The 20,192-nt window shown below is 45.6% G+C and overlaps 1 protein-coding gene across 1 annotated transcript in view; it reads right to left on the reverse strand.

Moving 5' to 3' along the window:
* LOC146786156 (uncharacterized) overlaps positions 1-20,192 on the reverse strand; it is a 111,300-nt gene that overhangs the window by 19,243 nt on the left and 71,865 nt on the right. The window contains exon 3 of the mRNA XM_085635678.1: positions 14,141-18,235. Within this exon, the coding sequence (XP_085491804.1) occupies positions 14,141-18,235 (4,095 nt within the window). The remainder of the gene's footprint in view (positions 1-14,140; positions 18,236-20,192) is intronic.

The following is a 20,192-nucleotide window of genomic DNA, read 5'->3' on the forward strand; positions in this document are numbered from 1 at the left end:
CAGCAGACCCGGCAGAACCACCTGAGAGGGCCAGTCAAGCTGCAAGGGTTGCTGAAGCAGCTGATGGTGCACTGAATCGAGCCGAGGAAGAACGTGGAAGAAGTACTGACCCAGAAACAGGCGAAGGAGCAAGAGGTGCAGTGGGCAGTACGGAATCGAGTTCTGCCGAGGAGGAGGAGGCTAGTGCACAGGGTATCGAAGGGAAGACCGGAGATGCCACAGAAGCAGAAAGGGTTTGGCCCGCAAGACAGAAACGGGTAAACCTGAGGTTGGTACCGGACACAGATCTTGCACCAGTTTCGGAGGAGCCAGAAGAAGAATCAAGTGACGAGGAGTATCCTCAAGGTACTGTGAGAAGGTCAAAGAGAACTAGAGTGCCAAGTCGGAAGTACGCTTCACCAGAGTGGGCATATCCAGTGACTGATGCCAGGGTTACCGAGCACGGGAAGATTGAGGTCGATGACATTGGTCAACAGTGTCCCGCTCCAGAGAGTGGAAGTGTTGCTGAAAGTTCCGGGACTGGAGATCGAAGGAATTCTGACTATCCACATTCCGAGTCCACCATTCCTGAGTGTCATTCGAGGTATGATCTTGGACAATTTAGAGTTCCCGACGTTCACAGCTGTGCCAGATCCACAAGAATTGATCATCCTTAAGCTCGAAATATTGCAGGGAGTCCTGGAACTGTTGGGACCAGCAGTTATGTTGGACTGATTTGAGAGGGTTGCAAGCAGGGAAGAAGATAACCTAGATCCGAGCGGAAGAAGAATAAAATTAGGGATTTTTCCGTTGTAGAACGAAGAAAAGTTAGGGAGCTTTGCCAAAGGTTCATAAAAGAGACTTTAATGAGAAAGAGACTTACCATTTCAGAGACTGTATTGGACATTGAGTATATTCCGAAGATGGCAGATCCTGCAAACACACATCGTAGGGCTAGATTGATAATAGGCACATTGATAGGAGTTGTGATAGTCACTATATTTGCAGTAGTGATAAGTTCGTACATGGTGGCTCACAGGCAGGAGGGGAAGGTTCAGGGAGCACCCACACCTATTACCCCAGGACAGAGAGATGTCAGTATCAGAGAACAGGGAACATCAAAGTTAAGTGAGGATCGCAGACTCCACATGGATTTGTCGAGGGGTGATTTTAAGCTTAATGCATATGCAAAGTTGTTGTATGAATATGTTGATGCGATGGATGTGAAAGATTGTTATGTGTGTATGCAGTTGCCTGCTTCAGTGGATGAAGGTATCAAGTATCATCACCTCCCATTGACATATGGGATTTCTTGTAGTTTATTGCTCAGTTTATTTTACGACAGGAGACAGTTCGAGTATTTCTTTTCAAATTTTGACACGGTACTTCCTGAAGTTCCAGCAATCAAGCATTTGAATAAATACGACTATTATAAGAAAGAGGACAGACTCCTGAAGTATTTTAGACCGACTGTGAAGTTGGATACTGCGCATGCTCACAGGTATAACCTGACATGTGCGTTATCTGGGACGGAGAAGAAATTCATTGATCAAGTAGAGGACAGATATAGAGAGTTGACCCAGACACGAGACACCGGAGATAGTCCAGTAGATTGGACAGAGGAGGAGAAAGCTCACAAGTCCAAGGGAAGCTATGGACCAATAGCGTTAGATGAAGTACAGAAAGGGAATTTGTGTATTGGACGGCCTCAATCCGCTACGGAGAAGGTCGCAGTAGGACATAGCACCTGTTCTCAGACCTTCACCATGGAAGCCTCTATTAAGGACTTCATGCAAGGTGTGGTACAAGTAATTCCGACAGTGTATTATGTATGTGGGAAGAATGCTTATGTCAGGCTACCTGCAAATTGGTATGGCATATGCTATTTGGCTATCATATTCCCAAAGATTTATCACACAGAGGACTTGGAGTTGCTAGAGACGAGACAACATTCTAGAAGACGTAGGGCTGTAAATACAGGTGCAGTGATTGGTGATATATATGGAGCAATGATACCTAGTATGGGTGTGGTGTTGAATGACGTGAAGATCAGGAGGTTGGCGACTGTAGTTGATGAGTTGTCTATGAATGCGGCGACGTCTTTGTTGTTGGTGGCTGGAGAGATGTTGTCGATACGGAATATGGTTATGCAGAATCGCCTTGCGTTAGACGTATTATTAGCCAAGGAAGGCGGAGTCTGCAAATTATTGAAGGTTCAAGAATGCTGCACACATATTCCAGACAACACGAAGGAGTTAGGGAAGTACATAGACAACATCACAACTATTCATAAGGAAATTATGGATCTGACGGAGGAGAATGTGTGGGAAAAGATTGGAAAAGGATTTGGAAGAGTGGGAACGTGGTTTGCGAATTTGGGAAGAGGATTTCTTGGATCAGTGTTGAAGCCAATTATCATTGCTGCGGTTTGTGTGATTTGTTTGTGGGGATGCGTGAAAGCATGGAAGTGGTATCAAGGAGGCAAAGTTGAAAGAGCTCTTAGAGCAAACGAGAGAAGAATGGCGAAGTTTCAGGAGCAGCAATATGAGAGTCTTAAGAGAATGGAGGGAGTTCGACATGGCAGAGTCATGACCAGTGCGGTTTAACATTTAAATCAGTTCTAAAGAAGAAGATTGTAATGGTGTGATGACAGATGTCATCAAAGGGGGGAACTGATGTAGCGCTTAAAAGTTTGAAATCGTAGGGGTGCGTTATATTCGCTGTTAGTCGGCACCCGCATATAATCAAATGTGTTTTCAGGTATTTTGTGTGCAATGTATTAAGAATTGTGTAACCTATATCGATTTAAATAGAAGTGGTAGCTATGTACAAGCATATTGTGAACGTATTAGAGTAATGCATAGAGTTTAGCTTACTTGAAAACAATGTGATGTTAAAAACGTGTAGTATAGAATTCGTGTCTGTAGACTGTTTAGTTTGACCACACATGAAAGGAAGACGTAAATGTCAATACTGTGATTTAGACATGCTTGTGTAACCGAAGTAGTGGCCAGAATTCGCATATATCGTTGAGGCGAAAGGCCTGGTATTTTCTTATGTTAGCCGAGGGCAATAGGCCAAAAAGGATTTATTCCAGTAGAGGTTTTAGGCTGTAGTAAATTGCAAGTTAAAAGATGCGAAGTATGTCTGCCTTGCATGATCTCACCCCAGGTGCAAGGACAGTTGCTCGTTAGTAGAGAAGCTCTTTGTTCATGAATTGACTTATGAAGTTAAAGCCAGACATGGGAGTGCATTGGAATGCGCCAATCGTAACTCCTAGTGCGGATGGTGTCTGGGACTCAAGGCCAAGCGATGGACGATGGAACTGGACAGCGCTCTGTGGAAAATTACTGAAAGACGACCCCCGCTGAAGAGAAGGTGCGAAAGGGCGTGTTCTGGGACTTGGGGTTCTGTATTAGGGAAAGCGCCCCGAGGGTGGAGGCAGATCAGAGCAGCCCAGAGCAGAGGAAGGCTAGGCGAAGAGCTAGAGGGGACAACTTAGATCAAGCTCTCTAAGTGAAGACTTCTTAGGAGGTTTCACTCAAACACCTTTTACTCGATTGAGGGTCTCAAGGGATTGCTAAGTAGGGATGTCATTTAGTACAGAGTAGGGACAGAGATGGTATGGTCCAGTGTCCCTAATATCGACATTGGCTTGGTAGTTTTCTACCTCATGCTTTTAGAAATTGTGCTTTTAGTTATTTTTAGCCGTATGCGGATTCTTCGCAGAGTAGCATTTGTGTTAGTGCCTATGTACTTGCTGTGCCTCGTATTGAGGACTTTGTATCTTCAAATCTTTATGCTGATAATAAAAGCCAGAGAGCCAAGAGATTAAGTCTCGAGTCCTTGATTATGACAAATTGCGGACAGCATTTTCTGATAATTGTGTTTATTCCCTCCACGCTATTGGGCAAGTAAAAAGTTCCATCCGACCAGAGTGGGTTCTAGTAGATAATTGCGAGATACTAAAATGGGCCGGAGCATTTCCATTCATGAGTATCAAGGAGATGAATGCGGTGCTGGTTCGATTCCACAAAATGACTTGATGTCGATGCGGCAAATCCGATTTTGGTAATTTTGGAGTCTCAAGTAAGAGGCCATATGATGATTTATGTACACAAGTGTCGATGAATGCTATGACAATGACATTTATCACAATGATGTTGATGGTGGTACTCATGTTTTGAAACAGATGGAAACCATTGATAAGCCTCATCATGCTGTGATTTTTGACGAGGGACATGCTACCATGTTTGAGCCTGGGCTCATTCCACATCCAAATTCTACGGAGTGGGCTCCTCTGCTGTTTTTTAATGAATACATTAGATAAAAAGTTCAGTGGGCAGAAGTGCTACATCTAAAATGACGGATGAGTGCCCGAGGCACTATCTCCTGAACTGGATGCTGCAATTGGTAAATTTGTATGTAAAGGTGTAAAGGACCCTAGAAAAGGTGGGAATAGGGCATGTTCTTTCTGCCAAGAAGTGCCAAGATAAATATTTGCTACCCTGGTTCCTGCTTCCGGTATTTTGCACTACTGAAGAGTCGAAGAAGTCAAGGGTCAATTAGACCCAATAATAATTTCTAATTGGGCCCAAAAGGCGATCTGCTTTCTTGGGAATGCAAATGTGGGACTTTCTTTTGAGAGGGACAAAGGACTGTTGTTGCATATTGAACCCAAACTTGGGGAGCTGGCAATCTCGGATATAAGGTCCAATTATCAGGGGTCTCTGCTTGGCGATGAATTTACTAAATTAATTTGGTGGTACGTTCAGACATTTGCCTCTCTTGACATGGCACAATCATCCCTGGCCCGTATTTTTGGAGGGATCTTTCTTCCAAATGTCCATTGATTTTCCAGCCTTTCCTCTACAACCTAAGATGTGTATGATCAGTTGTGTCAAGCAGTATGTGTGAATGTGAGGACATCTCATCTGCCATGTTAGGTAGCTTTGCACAAGCCAATTAAGCCATCTGCTGCCCTTAGTTGGTGGGTTAAAAATGCAGTGGTCAAGGGTGGACACAAATTGTTTTGGGGCTCACTTGATATGGAATGCAATGGATTCTAACGCATTTTGGGCCGGGCGAGGTTGGAGGATATCTTGAGATCTGCAGAACGGTCAAGGGTGTCTAAGTCTAAAACTTTGAATTGCATTCCCATAGGATATGCATCTTTAACTGTTGTGCCAAGGCTTTGAACCTGCATAATATACCCACCTATCTGGTAATAAACCTGCGGAATCTCCTGGATAATATCCTAATTTTATTAAAGACAAAGGAGAAAAATATGATCCCACCGATGATATTTGTTAGCCCTCCCATTTTCTGATGGTCATATATTTGTTTGGTTACTCCTAGTGACAATCTCGACTAGCCAAGCAACACGTTCAAGCATCTAAAAATAATCTGGGGCTGCAAGTTGCACATTTGTCCTGGAGAATGTATGACCAAAAGAAACAAATTATTTTGCTGCCCATTGGTTTCCTGTTACTGTTTGTGATTTAATTTCATGGACTAAAGACTCTGACTCATCAATAAAAGAGGAAGTCGTGTATGGCCTATTGCTAATTATAGGAGGGGATGTTATTTATGTTTGTTGATAACTTCCTGCCCAAGGAAGCAGCATTATTGGAGTTGTAGTATTCTTTTAAGCACACAATGAAGCAAGAAGAGCGACTGCTTAATTGCCTCTATCGTTAGTAAAATCAGGACTGTCCTTTAATATTATCAACGATAATCTGCAATTTCACATTTATCTCAAGGCATAAACAGCAGGAATTAATTTGCATCTAAATTTCTGATTTGAAGCCCACAGGTTGGTAGTTGGTTGATTTTAATTGTACATTTTTATTTTTTACAGAATTGTAATACATTTTAATCTGGTGTATGGCTGATTTTTCACTGTTGCATACGCCATATATCTCGATGGATACTGGTGCTTGATACTGAGGTGAACTTAAGAAACAAGATAAGGGTACCCAAGCACACGTTAAATCAAGGTCAAAACAGTTAGAATATACATAAACAAATAACACAAGTAGATCTTCGTCTCTTTCTTTTGAGTTTCTTCGGTTTAATATTCTTTTCTCAAAATGTATTTCACAGTCTTCAAAACGTTCCCAAGCCAACACGTGTTTCGTCGCCTTTAGTAGTTTTTTACATGCGACACCCGTGTCGGAGTCAACAAGAACAGAGTCAAGTTATGTGCGGGGCAGCACATCACCCTTGAAAATACAAGGTGCTCAAATTTGGGGCACATGCGGAAATGTGAAAGCATTTCATCCAGATAGAATTCATCAACCACCCCCTCCCTCGTCGTCTGTTTGTATGACCTGGAATTATCGTCATACTAGACACTTTGCATACTAAACCGTATTCAGCCGTGAACAAGTCGCATGTAAAAAACTACTAAAGGCGACGAAACACGTGTTGGCTTGGGAACGTTTTGAAGACTGTGAAATACATTTTGAGAAAAGAATATTAAACCGAAGAAACTCAAAAGAAAGATACGAAGATCTACTTGTGTTATTTGTTTATGTATATTCTAACTGTTTTGACCTTGATTTAACGTGTGCTTGGGTACCCTTATCTTGATTCTATGTGGTCTGACCGCAGTTTTTAGGGAGGCTGGTGGTTCTCCCCTACCCTCTAGCACCGTCACTGATTCATGAAGTTTACATATATCAGGTGTACTCACCATAAGCGCCTATCATCTATTATAAATACCACTGTGCAAAACGTTAACGAACTTAAGAAACATGTTGATAATTTCTTCTTTGGCTAACTATATGACTAATAATTCAATCAAATATACCCGTAAATTTTTTATGCATAACGTACTGGTAACAGTGATTTCTCACTTGTGCAAAATGTATGAGCCCCTGAAAAAAAAGAGTAATGAGGACTATGAAACAGTTTGTTTTCACTGTTTGTTACTGAATCTGGTTCAATCAATCAAACATTTGTGGAGCGCACTACATACCTGTGAGGGTCTCAAGACGCTGGAGGGGGGGGGGGGCGCTACTGATCGAACAGCCAGGTCTTGAGTAGCCTCCTGAAGGTCTTGGGTCTGTCATAGGCTCAGTGGGAGGGTGTTCCAGGTCTTGGCGGCGAGGTGGGAGAAGGATCTTCCGCCGGTGATTGTTCTTCGGATGCGCGGGACGGTGGCGAGTGCGAGGTCAGCGGAGTGGAGCTGGCGGTTGGGGATGTCGAAGGAAAGTCGTCTGTTGAGGTAGGCTGGGCCGGTCTTGTGGAGTGCCTTGTGTGCGTGGATGAGGAGCTTGAAGGATATCCTCTTGTTGACGGGGAGCCAGTGCAGGTTTCTCAGGTGGGGGGTGATGTGGCTGTGGCATGGTACGTCGAGGATCAGTCATGCCAAGGCGTTTTGGATGCGTTGCAGTCGTTTGATGAGCTTGGTCGGGGCTCCCGCGTAGAGGGCGTTTCCGTAGTCGAGTCTGCTGCTGACGAGGGCCTTGGTGACTGTTCTTCTTGTTTCTGTCGGGATCCACCTGTAGATCTTGCGGAGCATGTGGAGGGTGTTGAAGCAGGAGGAGGAGACGGCGTTGACTTGCTTGGTCATGGAGAGCGTTGAGTCGAGGATGATTCCCAGGTTACGTGCGTGGTCGGTCGGTGTCGGGGCTGCCCCCGGTGCCGTCGGCCACCAGGAGTTGTCCCAGGCTGAAGGGTTGGAGCCGAGGATGAGGACCTCCGTTTTGTCCGTGTTCAGCTTCAGTCGGCTGATCTTCATCCAGTCGGCGATGGCCTTCATTCCTTCGTGGAGGTTGGCTTTGGCGGTGATGGGGTCCTTGGTGAGGGAGAGGATCAGTTGAGTGTCGTCGGCGTAGGAGATTATGCTGAGGTCATGCTGTCGGGCGATGTGTGCGAGCGGGGTCATGTAAATATTGAACAGTGTCGGGCTGGGGGAAGATCCCTGGGGTACGCCGCAGATGATCTCGGAGGCTTCGGATCGGAATGGGGGAGGCGGACGCTCTGGGTTCTGCCGGAGAGGAAGGAGGTGGTTCATTCCAGAGCCTTGTCTCGGATCCCTACAGCGTGGAGGCGTGCGCGTAGTGTGCGGTGGCAGACGGTGTCGAAGGCGGCGGAGAGGTCCAGGAGGATGAGGGCTGCCGTCTCACCGTTGTCCAGCAGGTTCCTGATGTCATCGGTGGTGGCGATGAGGGCGGTGTCAGTGCTGTGGTTGCTGCGGAACCCTGACTGGGAGGGGTCCAGGATTCTGTTTTCTTCGAGGTATCGGGTTAGCTGTCTGTTGACGATCTTCTCGATGACCTTGGCTGGGAACGGGAGCAGAGATGAGCCAGAAATTCTTGAGGTCTCTAGAGTCTGCCTTGGGTTTTTTGAGTAGGGCGTTGATCTCGGCGTGTTTCCAGCTCTCTGTGAAGGTCGTGGTCTCGAGGGAGAGATTGATGATGTTGCGCAGGTGGGGTGCGGTGGAGCTGCTGGCTTTGTTGAAGATGTGGTGCGAGAATGGGTCTGACGGGGAGCCGGAGTGGAATGTGCTCATGGTCTTGATGGTGTCATCGATGCTCACGCTGCCCCAGGCTAGCAGGGGGTCGTGGTCGATGGTGTGCAGAGAGTCTGTTGTGTTGCTGTCTGTTGGGGCTGTTTGGGTGTTGAAGCTGTCGTGGATGTCTGCTATCTTGTGGTGGAAAAAAGTGGCTAGGGAGTCGCACAGGGCTTGCGACGGTGGGATATCGTTGGTGTTGGAGCTGGGGTTGGAGATTTCCTTCATGATGTTGAAGAGCTCCTTGCTATTGTGTGCGTTGTTGTCAAGGCGGTCTTTGAAGAATGTCCTCTTGGCAGTCCTGATGAGGTGAAAGTAGCTGCGGGTGGCGTCCTTGTGGGCTGCGTGGCTGTCCGGAGTCTGTTCGCTGTGCCATTTCTTCTCTAGTTTCCAGCAGGCTCGCTTGGAGGCTAGGAGTTCTGGGGTGAACCAGCTGGCCCTCTTGCTGGTGTCTCTGTGGGGGGGTTTCTGCGGGGCGAGGGTGTTGGCGCAGTCGTCGATCCAGTGTCTGAGACTGTGGGCAGCGTCGTCAGTGTTGGAGGGTTCGGTGGGTGGGCTGAGAGCGTGGTTTGCGTGTAGTTGGTCTTCGGTGATTTTTCTCCAGCAGCGACGGGGGATCTGTTGGGTGCGGTGGTGTGTGGTGGGTTTCTGGAAGGTGAAGTGGATGCAGTGGTGGTCGGTCCAGAGGAGTACTGTGGTGTGGCTGAAGGAGACGTGGGGGCTTGTGGAGAAGACGGGGTCGAGTGGGTGGCCGGCGGAGTGGGTAGGCATTGTGACGAGTTGCCTCAGTCCGAGGTTGGTGAGGTTATTGATCAGGGTTGTCGAGTTGCTGTCGTTGTTGTTCTCAAGGTGAAAGTTCAGGTCTCCGAGGAGGATGTAGTCAGTGGAGGTCAGGGCGTGCGTGCTGATGAAGTCGGCGATGGAGTCGCTGAACTGGGGTCGGGGCCTGGGGGGTCTGTAGATGAGGGTGCCTCTGAGGGTGGAGTTGGGCTCTGTGTGGATCTGGAAATGCATGTGTTCGGCGGTGCTGAGAGTGTCGTCGGTGCTGGTCGAGACCCTGATGCTGTTCTTGTGGATGATGGCGATTCCTCCTCTGACTCCATTGGTGCGGTCTCTGCGGGTGATCTTGTAGCCGTCTGGGATGGCTATGGCGATGTCGGGTGCGGAGGAGTCGTTCATCCAAGTCTCTGTCAGGAAGGCGACGTCCGAGGACGATGTGTCGAGCAGGTCCCAGAGCTCAACGGCGTGTTTGCGTGCGGAGCGGGTGTTCAGTAGGATGCATCGGAGGTGGTTGAGGTCTTTCTTGGCGGGTGGTTCGGTGACTCTGAGGCTGGTGTAGCTGCAGTTCCGGCAGGTGAAGGGACCGTGTGTGCATTTCTGGGTGGCCTTGAAGCAGGTGTGGGTCCATCTGGAGTTGAGAGCGTGCAGTGTGCTGGCATTGTAGTGACAGCGGTCGTCGTGGCGGGTGCGGGGACCAGGGGTTCTGGTACTGGACGCGGGCACGGGCGTGCCTTAGGCGCGCCAGCGGCACGCCAGCGGCGCGCCCGCTGCGCATGGCTGCGCTGCAGCTGCCATATATGGGGAGGTTGGAGGGAGGAGCAGCTGGGAGACGGGAGGCGGGAGGCAGGGGCAGCGAATGGGCAGTCCGGGGGGCGGGGCCGCAGGGGATGCAGCGGCGGGAACAGAGCGGCGAAAGGAACGGAAGGCAAGGGCACAGAGTCACGGGGGCAATGATGGGAACAGAAGAAAAAACGGGCACATAATCACGGGGGTAACGGTGGGAACAGAAGGAAAGAAGGGTACAGCATAACGGGGGCAATGATGGGGACTGAAGGAGAAGGGCACAGAGTCACGGGTGGTAATGATGTGAACTGAAGGAAAAAAGGGTACAGGAGAAAATACAGGCACAGGGGGAAGACATACAACAGCAGTCACAGACACCAAAAAACAATAAGGGCAAATCAATGAATGACACCGACAATAGGACAGACCTGAGGCCTACCACTGGCCACCAGGGATGAGGCGCAGGTGGTAGCCTGTGGGTGGCGGAGGGCCTCAACTTTCCTCAGCAGCGGCCGCTTGGGCCGGGTCAATACCCATGAGTGGTGCTGTGCGGAGGGGGAGCGACCTACCTAACAAAGTCAAGGGTCGCACCTTGTACTCTGAAATTTCTAGTATGGTGACTAACCAAGTTCAATGCTCATGTTAAGAGGCAAAAAGAATGTGGCCTGCTATGCCATTAAATAAAAATATTACGACCACCATCACCATACAAGTGCATATCTTTGTTTCAAGTCAGTACTTTTCAAGATAGTATGGGCAGTCAGATTCCATGCAGATGCCGGAATTGCATTCATATTACCCAGTGGCGATCACCACTGGGTAGTTATAGGAAGGATCTTGTTTCCATAGTAATTGCCTTTTTGTGTTGCTAATAACTCTGATGCTGTTTGACGAATCTCCACAAAACTTTCCAAAAAGTGCTGCTTTTTGACTACTTTGCTTATGGAAAGTTTCAGAGTGGTCTCTCAATTGGGAGCTGGGAAAAAAGGGTGTCCCAAAATGCAAAATCCAAGTGCATTTTCCTTAGACTTTCTTTAGACAGTGCTACCGCAAAAACTACTGAATGAAATTACACCCAAATTTGGCAGGAAGTTAGATCTTGGTCTGGAAAGCCTGCTTTCTGTGATTTAGTGTAGATCCATTCAGTAGGTTTTGAGTAATTAAGGTTCAAATATATTTGTATATCTGAGTCCCTCAAACCCAATTTTAAAAAAATAGAGCCTTGGCCCATGGAGATTTGTTTTCTATGGGACAATTCGCTCCCTGGAGTTAGATTCCTGTGGGAGAGAGTCTTGCGGGATCGCGGAAAAAACACAACAAAATAGTGGCTAGTCATTCATTTAATGATATGGGGACGGGGGCATTGCTAGACCCCGTCTCCCCAGAGTCTTTCTAGGCCCTTATCCACTGGGGCCGATTTTCTATTCTTTAAAGGAAGTGGGCCCGCAAGACCCACCCCATAGCATTTAAAGGCCTCGAAGACCCCATCCCCTGGAGCCGATTGGTTAAAAAATGGGGGAGGCAGGCCATCCTCCCCGAGCCATTATAGGTCTCAGGGACTCCACTCCTTGGAATCAAAACTAAGTTTAAAGAGCCTGTAAAGGCCCTGGGTACCCCACCCTATGGTCTACCTATATTACTATATCATGGGGAGCCCACACTTGGCACACATTATTTTCCCTGCCCTCTCTAGCGCAGGCAAGGAAACATGTTTTTGCTCCTGCCCGGAGGGAGCATTTTTACATCTCCCACTAAACAGGAGCAGACACACCTTGCCTACCTTCAGTAGTGCGGGAAGGGAAGGCAAGGTGAGTCTGCCCTAAGCTGGTGGGAGATTTAAATATGCTTCTGCTGCCTGGGAGCAGACTTCTTTTCTGTTTTCCTGCCCGCACTCCTGCGGGCAGGGAAACAGAACATATATTGCTCCCGCCTGAGAGCATAAATAGCTGCTCCCTCCAAGCTGGAGCAATAGTAACTGGTGGTCCTTATCTGCTTCTTCAGGCAGCCAATGCCTGCTGTTTCTGGTAGCACTTATCTTCTGCTTCTGAGGATCACTGCCTGATGTGTATGGTGATCCTTATCTTCCTCTTTCAGGTGGTCCTTATCACTGCTTCTTGCTTTCCTTATCTGTTGCTTCTAGTAGTCATTGTCTGCTATTTTTGTAGTACTTATTTGTTGCTTCTAACAGCCTTTGTCTTCTGCATATAGCCTTTGTGTGTGATTTCTGGTAGTCCTTTGATGCTCTTTCTGTTGCTCATTGTGCTTTTTCTGTCAGCCAGCCTTACCTGCTTCTTCTAGTAGTCCTTATCTGCCGCTTCTGGAGGTCAATTTTCGTTTTTAATGAGTATTCTTATGTGCTGCTTCTGACTCTCCATAGCTGCTCCTTCTGACATTCTTACCTGCAGATGTTGATGATACTTTCTGGGAATACGTATCTACTGCTTCCAGTTGTGCTTATCTGCTTCTTCTGACAGTCTTGCCTGCTGTTTTTCGGCAGTCGTTATTTGCTGGTGGTTCTTATCTCTTGCTTCTGGCTCACCTTATCTGTTGCTTCTAATGGCCATTGTCGGTGGTTTCATTTAGTACTTATTTGCTACTTTCACTTATCTTATGCATCTGGAAGCATTTGGCTGCTATTTCAGGTTGTCCTTTTCTACTGCTTCTGTTGGTCAATGTTTTTGGACGTCCATATCTCCTGCTTCTAGTGGTGGTCTTTACCTGGTCCTTCGAGTGGTCATTGTCTGCTATTTTTGGTGATTCTTATCTGCTGCTTCTAACAGTCCATACCATCTGCTTCTGCAAGCCTTTTCCCGCTAATTCTAGTAGTCCTTTTCTGCTGCTTCTGTTGGTCCCTGGCAGTCCATAAATCCTGCTTCTGGCAGTCTTCTTTAGCTGCTTCGTCTAGTGATCATTGTCTGCTGATTTTGCTGTACTTGTCTACTGCTTCTGGAGCTAATTTTCTGTTGTTATTGGCAGTCCTCATTTCCTGCTTCTAGCTATACATTTCTGCTTTATCTAACAGACCTTGCCTGCTACTTCTAGTAATCTTTATCTACTGGTTCTGGTGGTACTTGTACGCTGCATCGGGCTTTTTTAACTTCTTTGCATATGGTCATTGCCTGATTTTTCTGGCCATATGTGTCTCCAGCTACTGTCGGTATGTATCGACTGCTTCTGATAGTTCTTACCAGCATCTTCTTGCAGTCCTTGCCTGCTATTTCTGGTAATCCTTGGGTGTCGTGTTAGTAGTTATAATCTGCCCTTTCTGGTATTCATTTTCTGTTACATCTAATGGTCATTGATAGCTTGTATTGATGGACCTTAGCTGCTGCTTCTACCTGGTGGTTCCTTTATGCCCTTTCTATTGATTTATCTGCTACTTCAGGAGGTCAATGTCAGATGTTTCTAAAGGTTCATATCTGTGCTTCTGGTTGTCATTGGCTACCGTTTCCACGTTTCTATCTTCATCCTCATTTGCTCTGACGTAAAGGGCATTCACCATGCACGATGGATTATTGCTCTGTCTAAGTTCCTGTACTTAGTTTACACATGCTGCTCTTTAAAACATAGTCAATCAGGGGTATTTATTAATGTGATTAATCTATATATTACTAGCTGCTGTGTATTTTGCTCTTTGGAAGATGAGGTAATCTGTGGAACTGGACAAAAGAAAAATTACGGATTACTTACTACGCTGCCCCTTGTACTGCAATCCCACTCGGTCCATCACACTGCCTCTGGTTCAGCTACCTGTATCAATAACTTGTTAGTTACACATCCTAATGACAGGTAGCCCCAAGCTTTATACGTTGGTGGGTGATTGGCCATGCATTCTCCTAGGTCTTTACTAAAGGTAACTCTTTCAATCTTTCCCCAGGCCTTATATTTCCCAAATGATGTTTCCCGGAAAATAGGATCTAAAGGAGCACACAGACCTGGACCAGTGAAAACCACAATGCATTTTCCTCACTCCAGATCAACTTGTGTTTCTCAGCAAGTCTGTATTTGTGCTGCACTATAAATCTAATTTGAGATTAAAATAATGGTATGAATATTCTAACAAACAATTACTGTTACCTGTGCCAGGGGTAGAAGGATGAGAGGTTCTGTCAGCTGAGGTGATATCAGAAGGGGCTGTTTTTGTGGCTGTTGGCTGCTTTGTGGTACTTCCTTTTCTCACTGCTGTGGTGTCACCAGTCAGGCTGTTTCTTGAGGTTATTACAACTCTTGTAGATGTGGTTTCAGGAGTCTTGTTAGCTACTTGGTTTTCCAAGCTGACCTGTTTGAAGGCAGTTGTGTTGGTTGATGTAACCATGCTTTTAGCATTATTGATGGATTCAGAGGTACCCCCACTGGCCTGTCCTAAGGGAGTTGTGATGTTGGTTGTTCTATTTTTTATAATATTGTTTTGACTCAGCTGCTGTGCAGTACTGTTTGTTACTCTTGAAGACATGGTTTCTGCACCTAAGGTGTTTGTGAGGCCTTCTGAGCTGGTAGGGTTTGCAGTATTTGCCTTGATTTCTTGTGTATTTGGGTTCTCAAAGGATCTGCTGTTGAGAAAATCCGCTGGGAGGATGTTATTGGATATTGTGGTGATACTTTTAGGAGAAGTGGTGGCCACAGGTCTTCTTGAGGTGGTCTCTGCTATGATGTCTTTTGTACTTGTGCTTATAGATGTTTTTATATTTACAGTATTCCCAAAACTAGGATCTGCTATAGTGACGATGCTGTCTTTAACAGTTGTACTTTTAGAAGCTTTCACCATTGTGGCATTGCTTGAGCTAGTTGATGCTGAGGCATTGAGGTTGGCTGTTGCGAACTGAAAAGCATTCGTGCTAATTGTATCCTCAGAGCTAGTCTTCAAGGCAGTATGGATTACATGATCATTTGCAGATGTGCTTTCTAAGGCAGTGCTGTCTGAGATGACTTGTTCAGTATTGTTGAGGGTGGTCCCTGCAGTTAAACTTTCAGTTGTCTTTGGATTTACAGCATTTGCAGAGGTGACATTTGCTTGAGTGCTGATGAATGAGTCTCTTGATGGACTGTTTTTGATAGTAGCGATGTCCTCACTGGTATTTGAGAACACTTGCATTGAAACACTACCATCCTGTGCCCTAGTTGTGTTCGCACTATTAGATTTGATTGCACTGGTTCCTGAGGTGGCTTGTTGTAGAGATATAATGGGGTCTGCTATGTGTGCTGTGGTCTCAATAGTTGTGTTACTTGGAACGGTTTCTGTGACAGGGTATGTTCTTCCCTCATCTTTTGCTTTTGTACTTTCAGAGGTTATGCTGTGTTTTGGGGTTTCTGTCTTGCTGTCTATCATGGAAGTCCCGCCCTCTACAGGTGCGGTCACACTTTTACGTGCTTGATTACTCAGAAGTGTTTCTCTCTTGGAAGTTCCGTTTACTAGTGCTGTGGTTCTTGCAGAGATGGTATTGTTTATGAGAGTATCTGGCCCATGCTCTGTCACAGCAATTGGGTCAAAAGCTTTGATAACTGCATGTTCAGATGGGTGGATGCTTAGAAGCTCGTTCACAATGGTCTGAGTCAATACCTCTGTGCTAGAACTTGGAGAAGTGATTCCTTTAATGGGGTTTCCAGTGCTGATCTGGCTAAGAGCAGTAGAATGGGGTGCTGAAGGAGTTCTGATATCACTACTTGTAGGTGGCTTTAAATTGCCAAACTCTATTGTGTAGCCAGCACTGCTAGAGGTGTCCTTCGCTTGAGATGGTATTCCTTCAGATATGCCGATGTCTGTGCTTTTTAAACTCTCCCAGCTTTGTCCTGTTGAAGATTCCCTTGCTTGTGTGATTGCTGTAGTACTAGTGTTTATAATGAATTCAGCTATGCTCCCTGTCTCTATGCTGAGACCAGAATTTGTTGTGAGACCATTGCTCATAGATACGCTCCTCACTTGAGTTGATGTTTTTGCAGCTATGTTTTGATCTGGTGTGAGTTCTCTAGTTTGTGTTGCTGATGCTGCCGAACTGACCATAGCTTCTCCAGTTGTGATTGTGGCCACCATGCCAAGGCCAGAATCTTTTGTGACAGCAATGTTGGAGAATCCACCCTTCTCTTTAGTTGAAGTTCCTGCTGCCAATAGGCTTCCTGTGCTTTTTAAAACTTCCGGGCTTTGTCCTGTAGTGGTTTTTCCTTCTATTATACTTGCTGCTGAAATGCCGTCTATAGCTAATGGGCTTATGCTCCCTGTCTCCGCGTTGAGGCTGATATTTGTGGAGATGTCTTTTATAGTGGATGTGTTCTCTTTCTCTTGAGTCACATTTCCTGCTCCAATGCTACTTCCTGTGGTGGATCCTCTTCCTGTTGTGCTGTCTACGGTAGTGGTATTTATCGCAGCTGCAGTTGAGTGTGCTACCTCCGTGCTGAGAAGAGAATTTGCTGTGATGCCATCGCTGATGGCTCCGTCCTTCCTTTCAGCTGATGTTGCTGCAGCCATGCTTTGCCCTGCAGTAGTTCCTCTTACTGCTGTACTTGCGGGTGTATGGCTGGGTATTGAAATTACAGGTGCGGTCACCGTTTTCATGTTAATTCCAGAACTTCCTGTGAACTCATTAGTAAAAGATCCATCTTTCACGTGTGTCAATGGTGCTGCTGCCAAACTACTCCATGTGCTTGTTGAACTTGCCCAACTTCGCCCTGTGGTTGATTCCCTAGGTGGTGCACTTTTTGCTGTAATTGTCCTTATCACAATTGCAGTTGTGCTTGCTGTTTCCATGCTAATACTAGAATTTGTACTAAAGTCACTGATGTTGGGGCCAACCTTTAATGGGGTTGAGGTTGCTGTCAGACCACTCCATGTGCTTTTTGAAATCCCCCAGCTTTGTTCTGTAGTGGATCCTCCTGGTGATGTGTTTGTTGTTATAACATTACCTGTCACCATTGCAGTTGTGCTCTCTGTCTCAATGCCTAGGCTAGAAATTACTTTGATGTCAATACTGGTGGAGCCATCCTTCACCTGAGTTGTTGTTCCTGTGGTAAAGCTACTGTCTGTATTATGTCCTCCTATGGTTGTGCTTGCTGCTGTAATAGCATGTGTAGTGGTTGTAGATGTACTCACTATCTCCGGGCCGAGTCTAGAATTTGTTGTGATGCCTTTGCTGGTGGATCCGCTCTCCACTTGACTCAATGTTCCAAGTGCTAGGTTACTCCCTGTGGTATGTCCTCCTATGGGTGTGCTTGCTGCTGTAATAGCACGTGTAGTGATTGCAGCTGTACTCACGATCTCCGGGCTGAGGCTAGAATTTGATGTGATGCCTTTGCTGGTGGATCCGCTCTCCACTTGACTCAATGTTCCTAGTGCCACATTACTCCATGTGGTGTTTCCTCCTAAGGGTGTGCTTGTTGCTATAATAGCACGTGTAGTGATTGCAGCTGTACTCACTTTCTCTGCCCCAAGGCTAGAATTTGTTGTAATGCCTTTGCTGGTGGATCCGCTCTCCACTTGGCTCAATGTTCCAAGGGCCAGGTTACTCCCTGTAGTATATCCTCCTATGGGTGTGCTTGCTGCTGTAATAGCATGTGTAGTGATTGCAGCTGTACTCACTATCTCCAGGCCGAGGCTTGAATTTGTTGTGATGCCTTTGCTGGTGGATGAGCTTTTCACTTGAGTCAATGTCCCTAGTTCCAGGTTACTCTCTGTGGTATGTCCTCCTATGGGTGTGCTTGCTGCTGTAATAGCATGTTTAGTGGTTGCAGCTGTACTCACTATCTCTGGGACGAGGCTAGAATTTGTTGTCATGCCTTTGCTGGTGGATCCGCTCTCCACTTGACTCAATGTTCCAAGTGCCAGGTTACTCCCTGTGAGATGTCCCCCTATGGGTGGGTTTGCTGCTGTGATAGCACGTGTAGTGATTGTAGCTGTACTCACTATCTCCAGGCTGAGGCTAGAATTTGTTGTGATGCCTTTGCTGGTGGATCTGCTCTCAAGTTGAGTCAAAGTTCCTAGTGCCACGTCACTCCCTGTGCTTTGCCCTGAAGTTGATATTCTTGCAACGGTGCTTATGTTAACTGTGCTAGGTCTTGATGTTCCTGTGTTAGCTGTGCTTGCTGTTGCTGAGAGGTAGTTTTTGGTTGTTGGTGTTATTCCTCTAGTTGTTCCATTTAGAGAAATCCTGGTGGTTGCTGTCCTGGATGCTTGCGTCGTCCGCTCTTGGAGAAAACAAAATCAGAAATGCCCATGTCATTTTCTAAATACAGTCATAATCCCACCACTAAATTGTGGTTTAAGAAGTATGGACACTGTCAGCTTTGGAAAACAAGCTAGACACATTTCCCACAAGTAACACAGAGTGTAGAAGTGCAGTGCATCTAGCGTGTTGTGTAGGAAGGGATTCTAAGCCATGGTGAACACTGCTTATCCACATATGTTTATGTAAGGACTTTTCTCCCTCAATGAAGCAGTTTATAAGAAGAAGATTACTGAAAGTCTGACTGCCCAAACTCATGAATGAATGTATGTGTGAGTGAATGCATAAGCAAGTGAGTTCACCTTTAGAAACTCAGGGCAAAATAGGTTCAAATACAGTACTTGCCAAAGGTGTTATCTGCTTTTGTACCTTAAATGTGATCTGATTTTCTATTAGAGATTGTCTTCACAGTGTATGCTGCACACAAAACTGACCTTATATGTTAGCTTCCGAGGAAACCTGAAATCCACCACTGTAGTGGAAGCTTCACAGAATAATATTCCCCAAAAATGTGTGACTAAAACAATAAAATGCTAAGATCTATAGAGATAATGGGATGTTATATCAAGGTCTGTAGAGCAGCCTGACTTGAAAGTTGTATAAATAGAACAATAGTTTACCTGGATTTGATTTCAAATCAAATAAGCAAATACAAATTCTAAGCCAACATTTAATGTAGAAAACAAAACCACTCTAGAGCACAAATCTACACAGGTTACTTCCAAATCACAGAAAATATCTGTACCACACACAATGTACACAAAACAGACAAGACAACAATGTGTGTCCCGATGTGGAAACACACATTTAAGTGAACGTATTGTGATTATATACAAACAAAAGCTTTCAGGTATGTGTTTCCTGAAGCACACATTTACTACGGCTGTATAAACGAAATTCATTTAGGACAGTATAAATCAGTGTGCTAGAGTGTCTATGATGTTTCAAACTTGTTTGAAACATTGGGTTCAGGACAATCAGATGGTAGGGACACATGTTAGAAGATTCAACAGTAATCTAATTACTAAAGGAAATGGTGTATAGAGGTCTTCATCTTTGGCTGCAGTGAATTCAAGATATTTTTACCTGAGAACATGAAGGCTACGGGGTGGGAAATAATCTCAGACACACACATATAGTGAATTGTTAGATCCATTGTTATGAAAGGCAGGAAAATTTATCAAACTTTCAACCAGCGCAGTGCAGCAAGCTATCTTGCTGCGTCTCATAAGCACCAAAGCGGCACTCTTGCACATTAGCGCAAGGTTGCCTGCGTTGCAAGCAGGATAGTGTTTGTGCAGGAAGGGACAATTTGAATTTAGGAATGATCTGGTCAAAACATTGTCAACAGTTGCAACCTGGAAGTATTGGGATATTACTTTCAAAGCCAGGCCACGTACTTTGGTAGGGTTCTAAATCTGATTTAATATAAATAAATTGTGTAAGAAGGATGATGGTTTCTTTAAGTGAGTCCTACTGGGACCCAGGAAGACTGCTCAGAATTAGATATTTGGTCAGATAAGGGGCTGAGACAGGGAGAATGTTTGATTGGAGAATTCAAAATATTTCTTGAGGATATTTTACAGGACAACTAATATTATTGGATTAAATGTTATTGTTTCAGAAGCTAGTATCAGGGGGAGAAAAGACATGTGAAATTGACCTCCGGATGAATTGAGGGATAATTTAGATTGTGAGATGGGTATAGAGATGGGACCATTGGATTAAGAATGATGTGAATTAGAAGGGAGTTAAGATAGTGAGAGGAGTACAAAGAGAGGGTATTGTTTACTTTAAATCGATGTGTACCTTTTTAATGAACATTGGAAATCTATTTAAATCATAATTTGGTTGCGTTGTGGTTCTAAATTGATCGGTTGAAAACCTGATATTCTGATGAACTTTTAGAAGCCAAATTA

This window comes from Triturus cristatus, chromosome 11 (assembly GCF_964204655.1).
Source record: "Triturus cristatus chromosome 11, aTriCri1.1, whole genome shotgun sequence".
NCBI classification, from domain to species: Eukaryota; Metazoa; Chordata; class Amphibia; order Caudata; family Salamandridae; genus Triturus; species Triturus cristatus.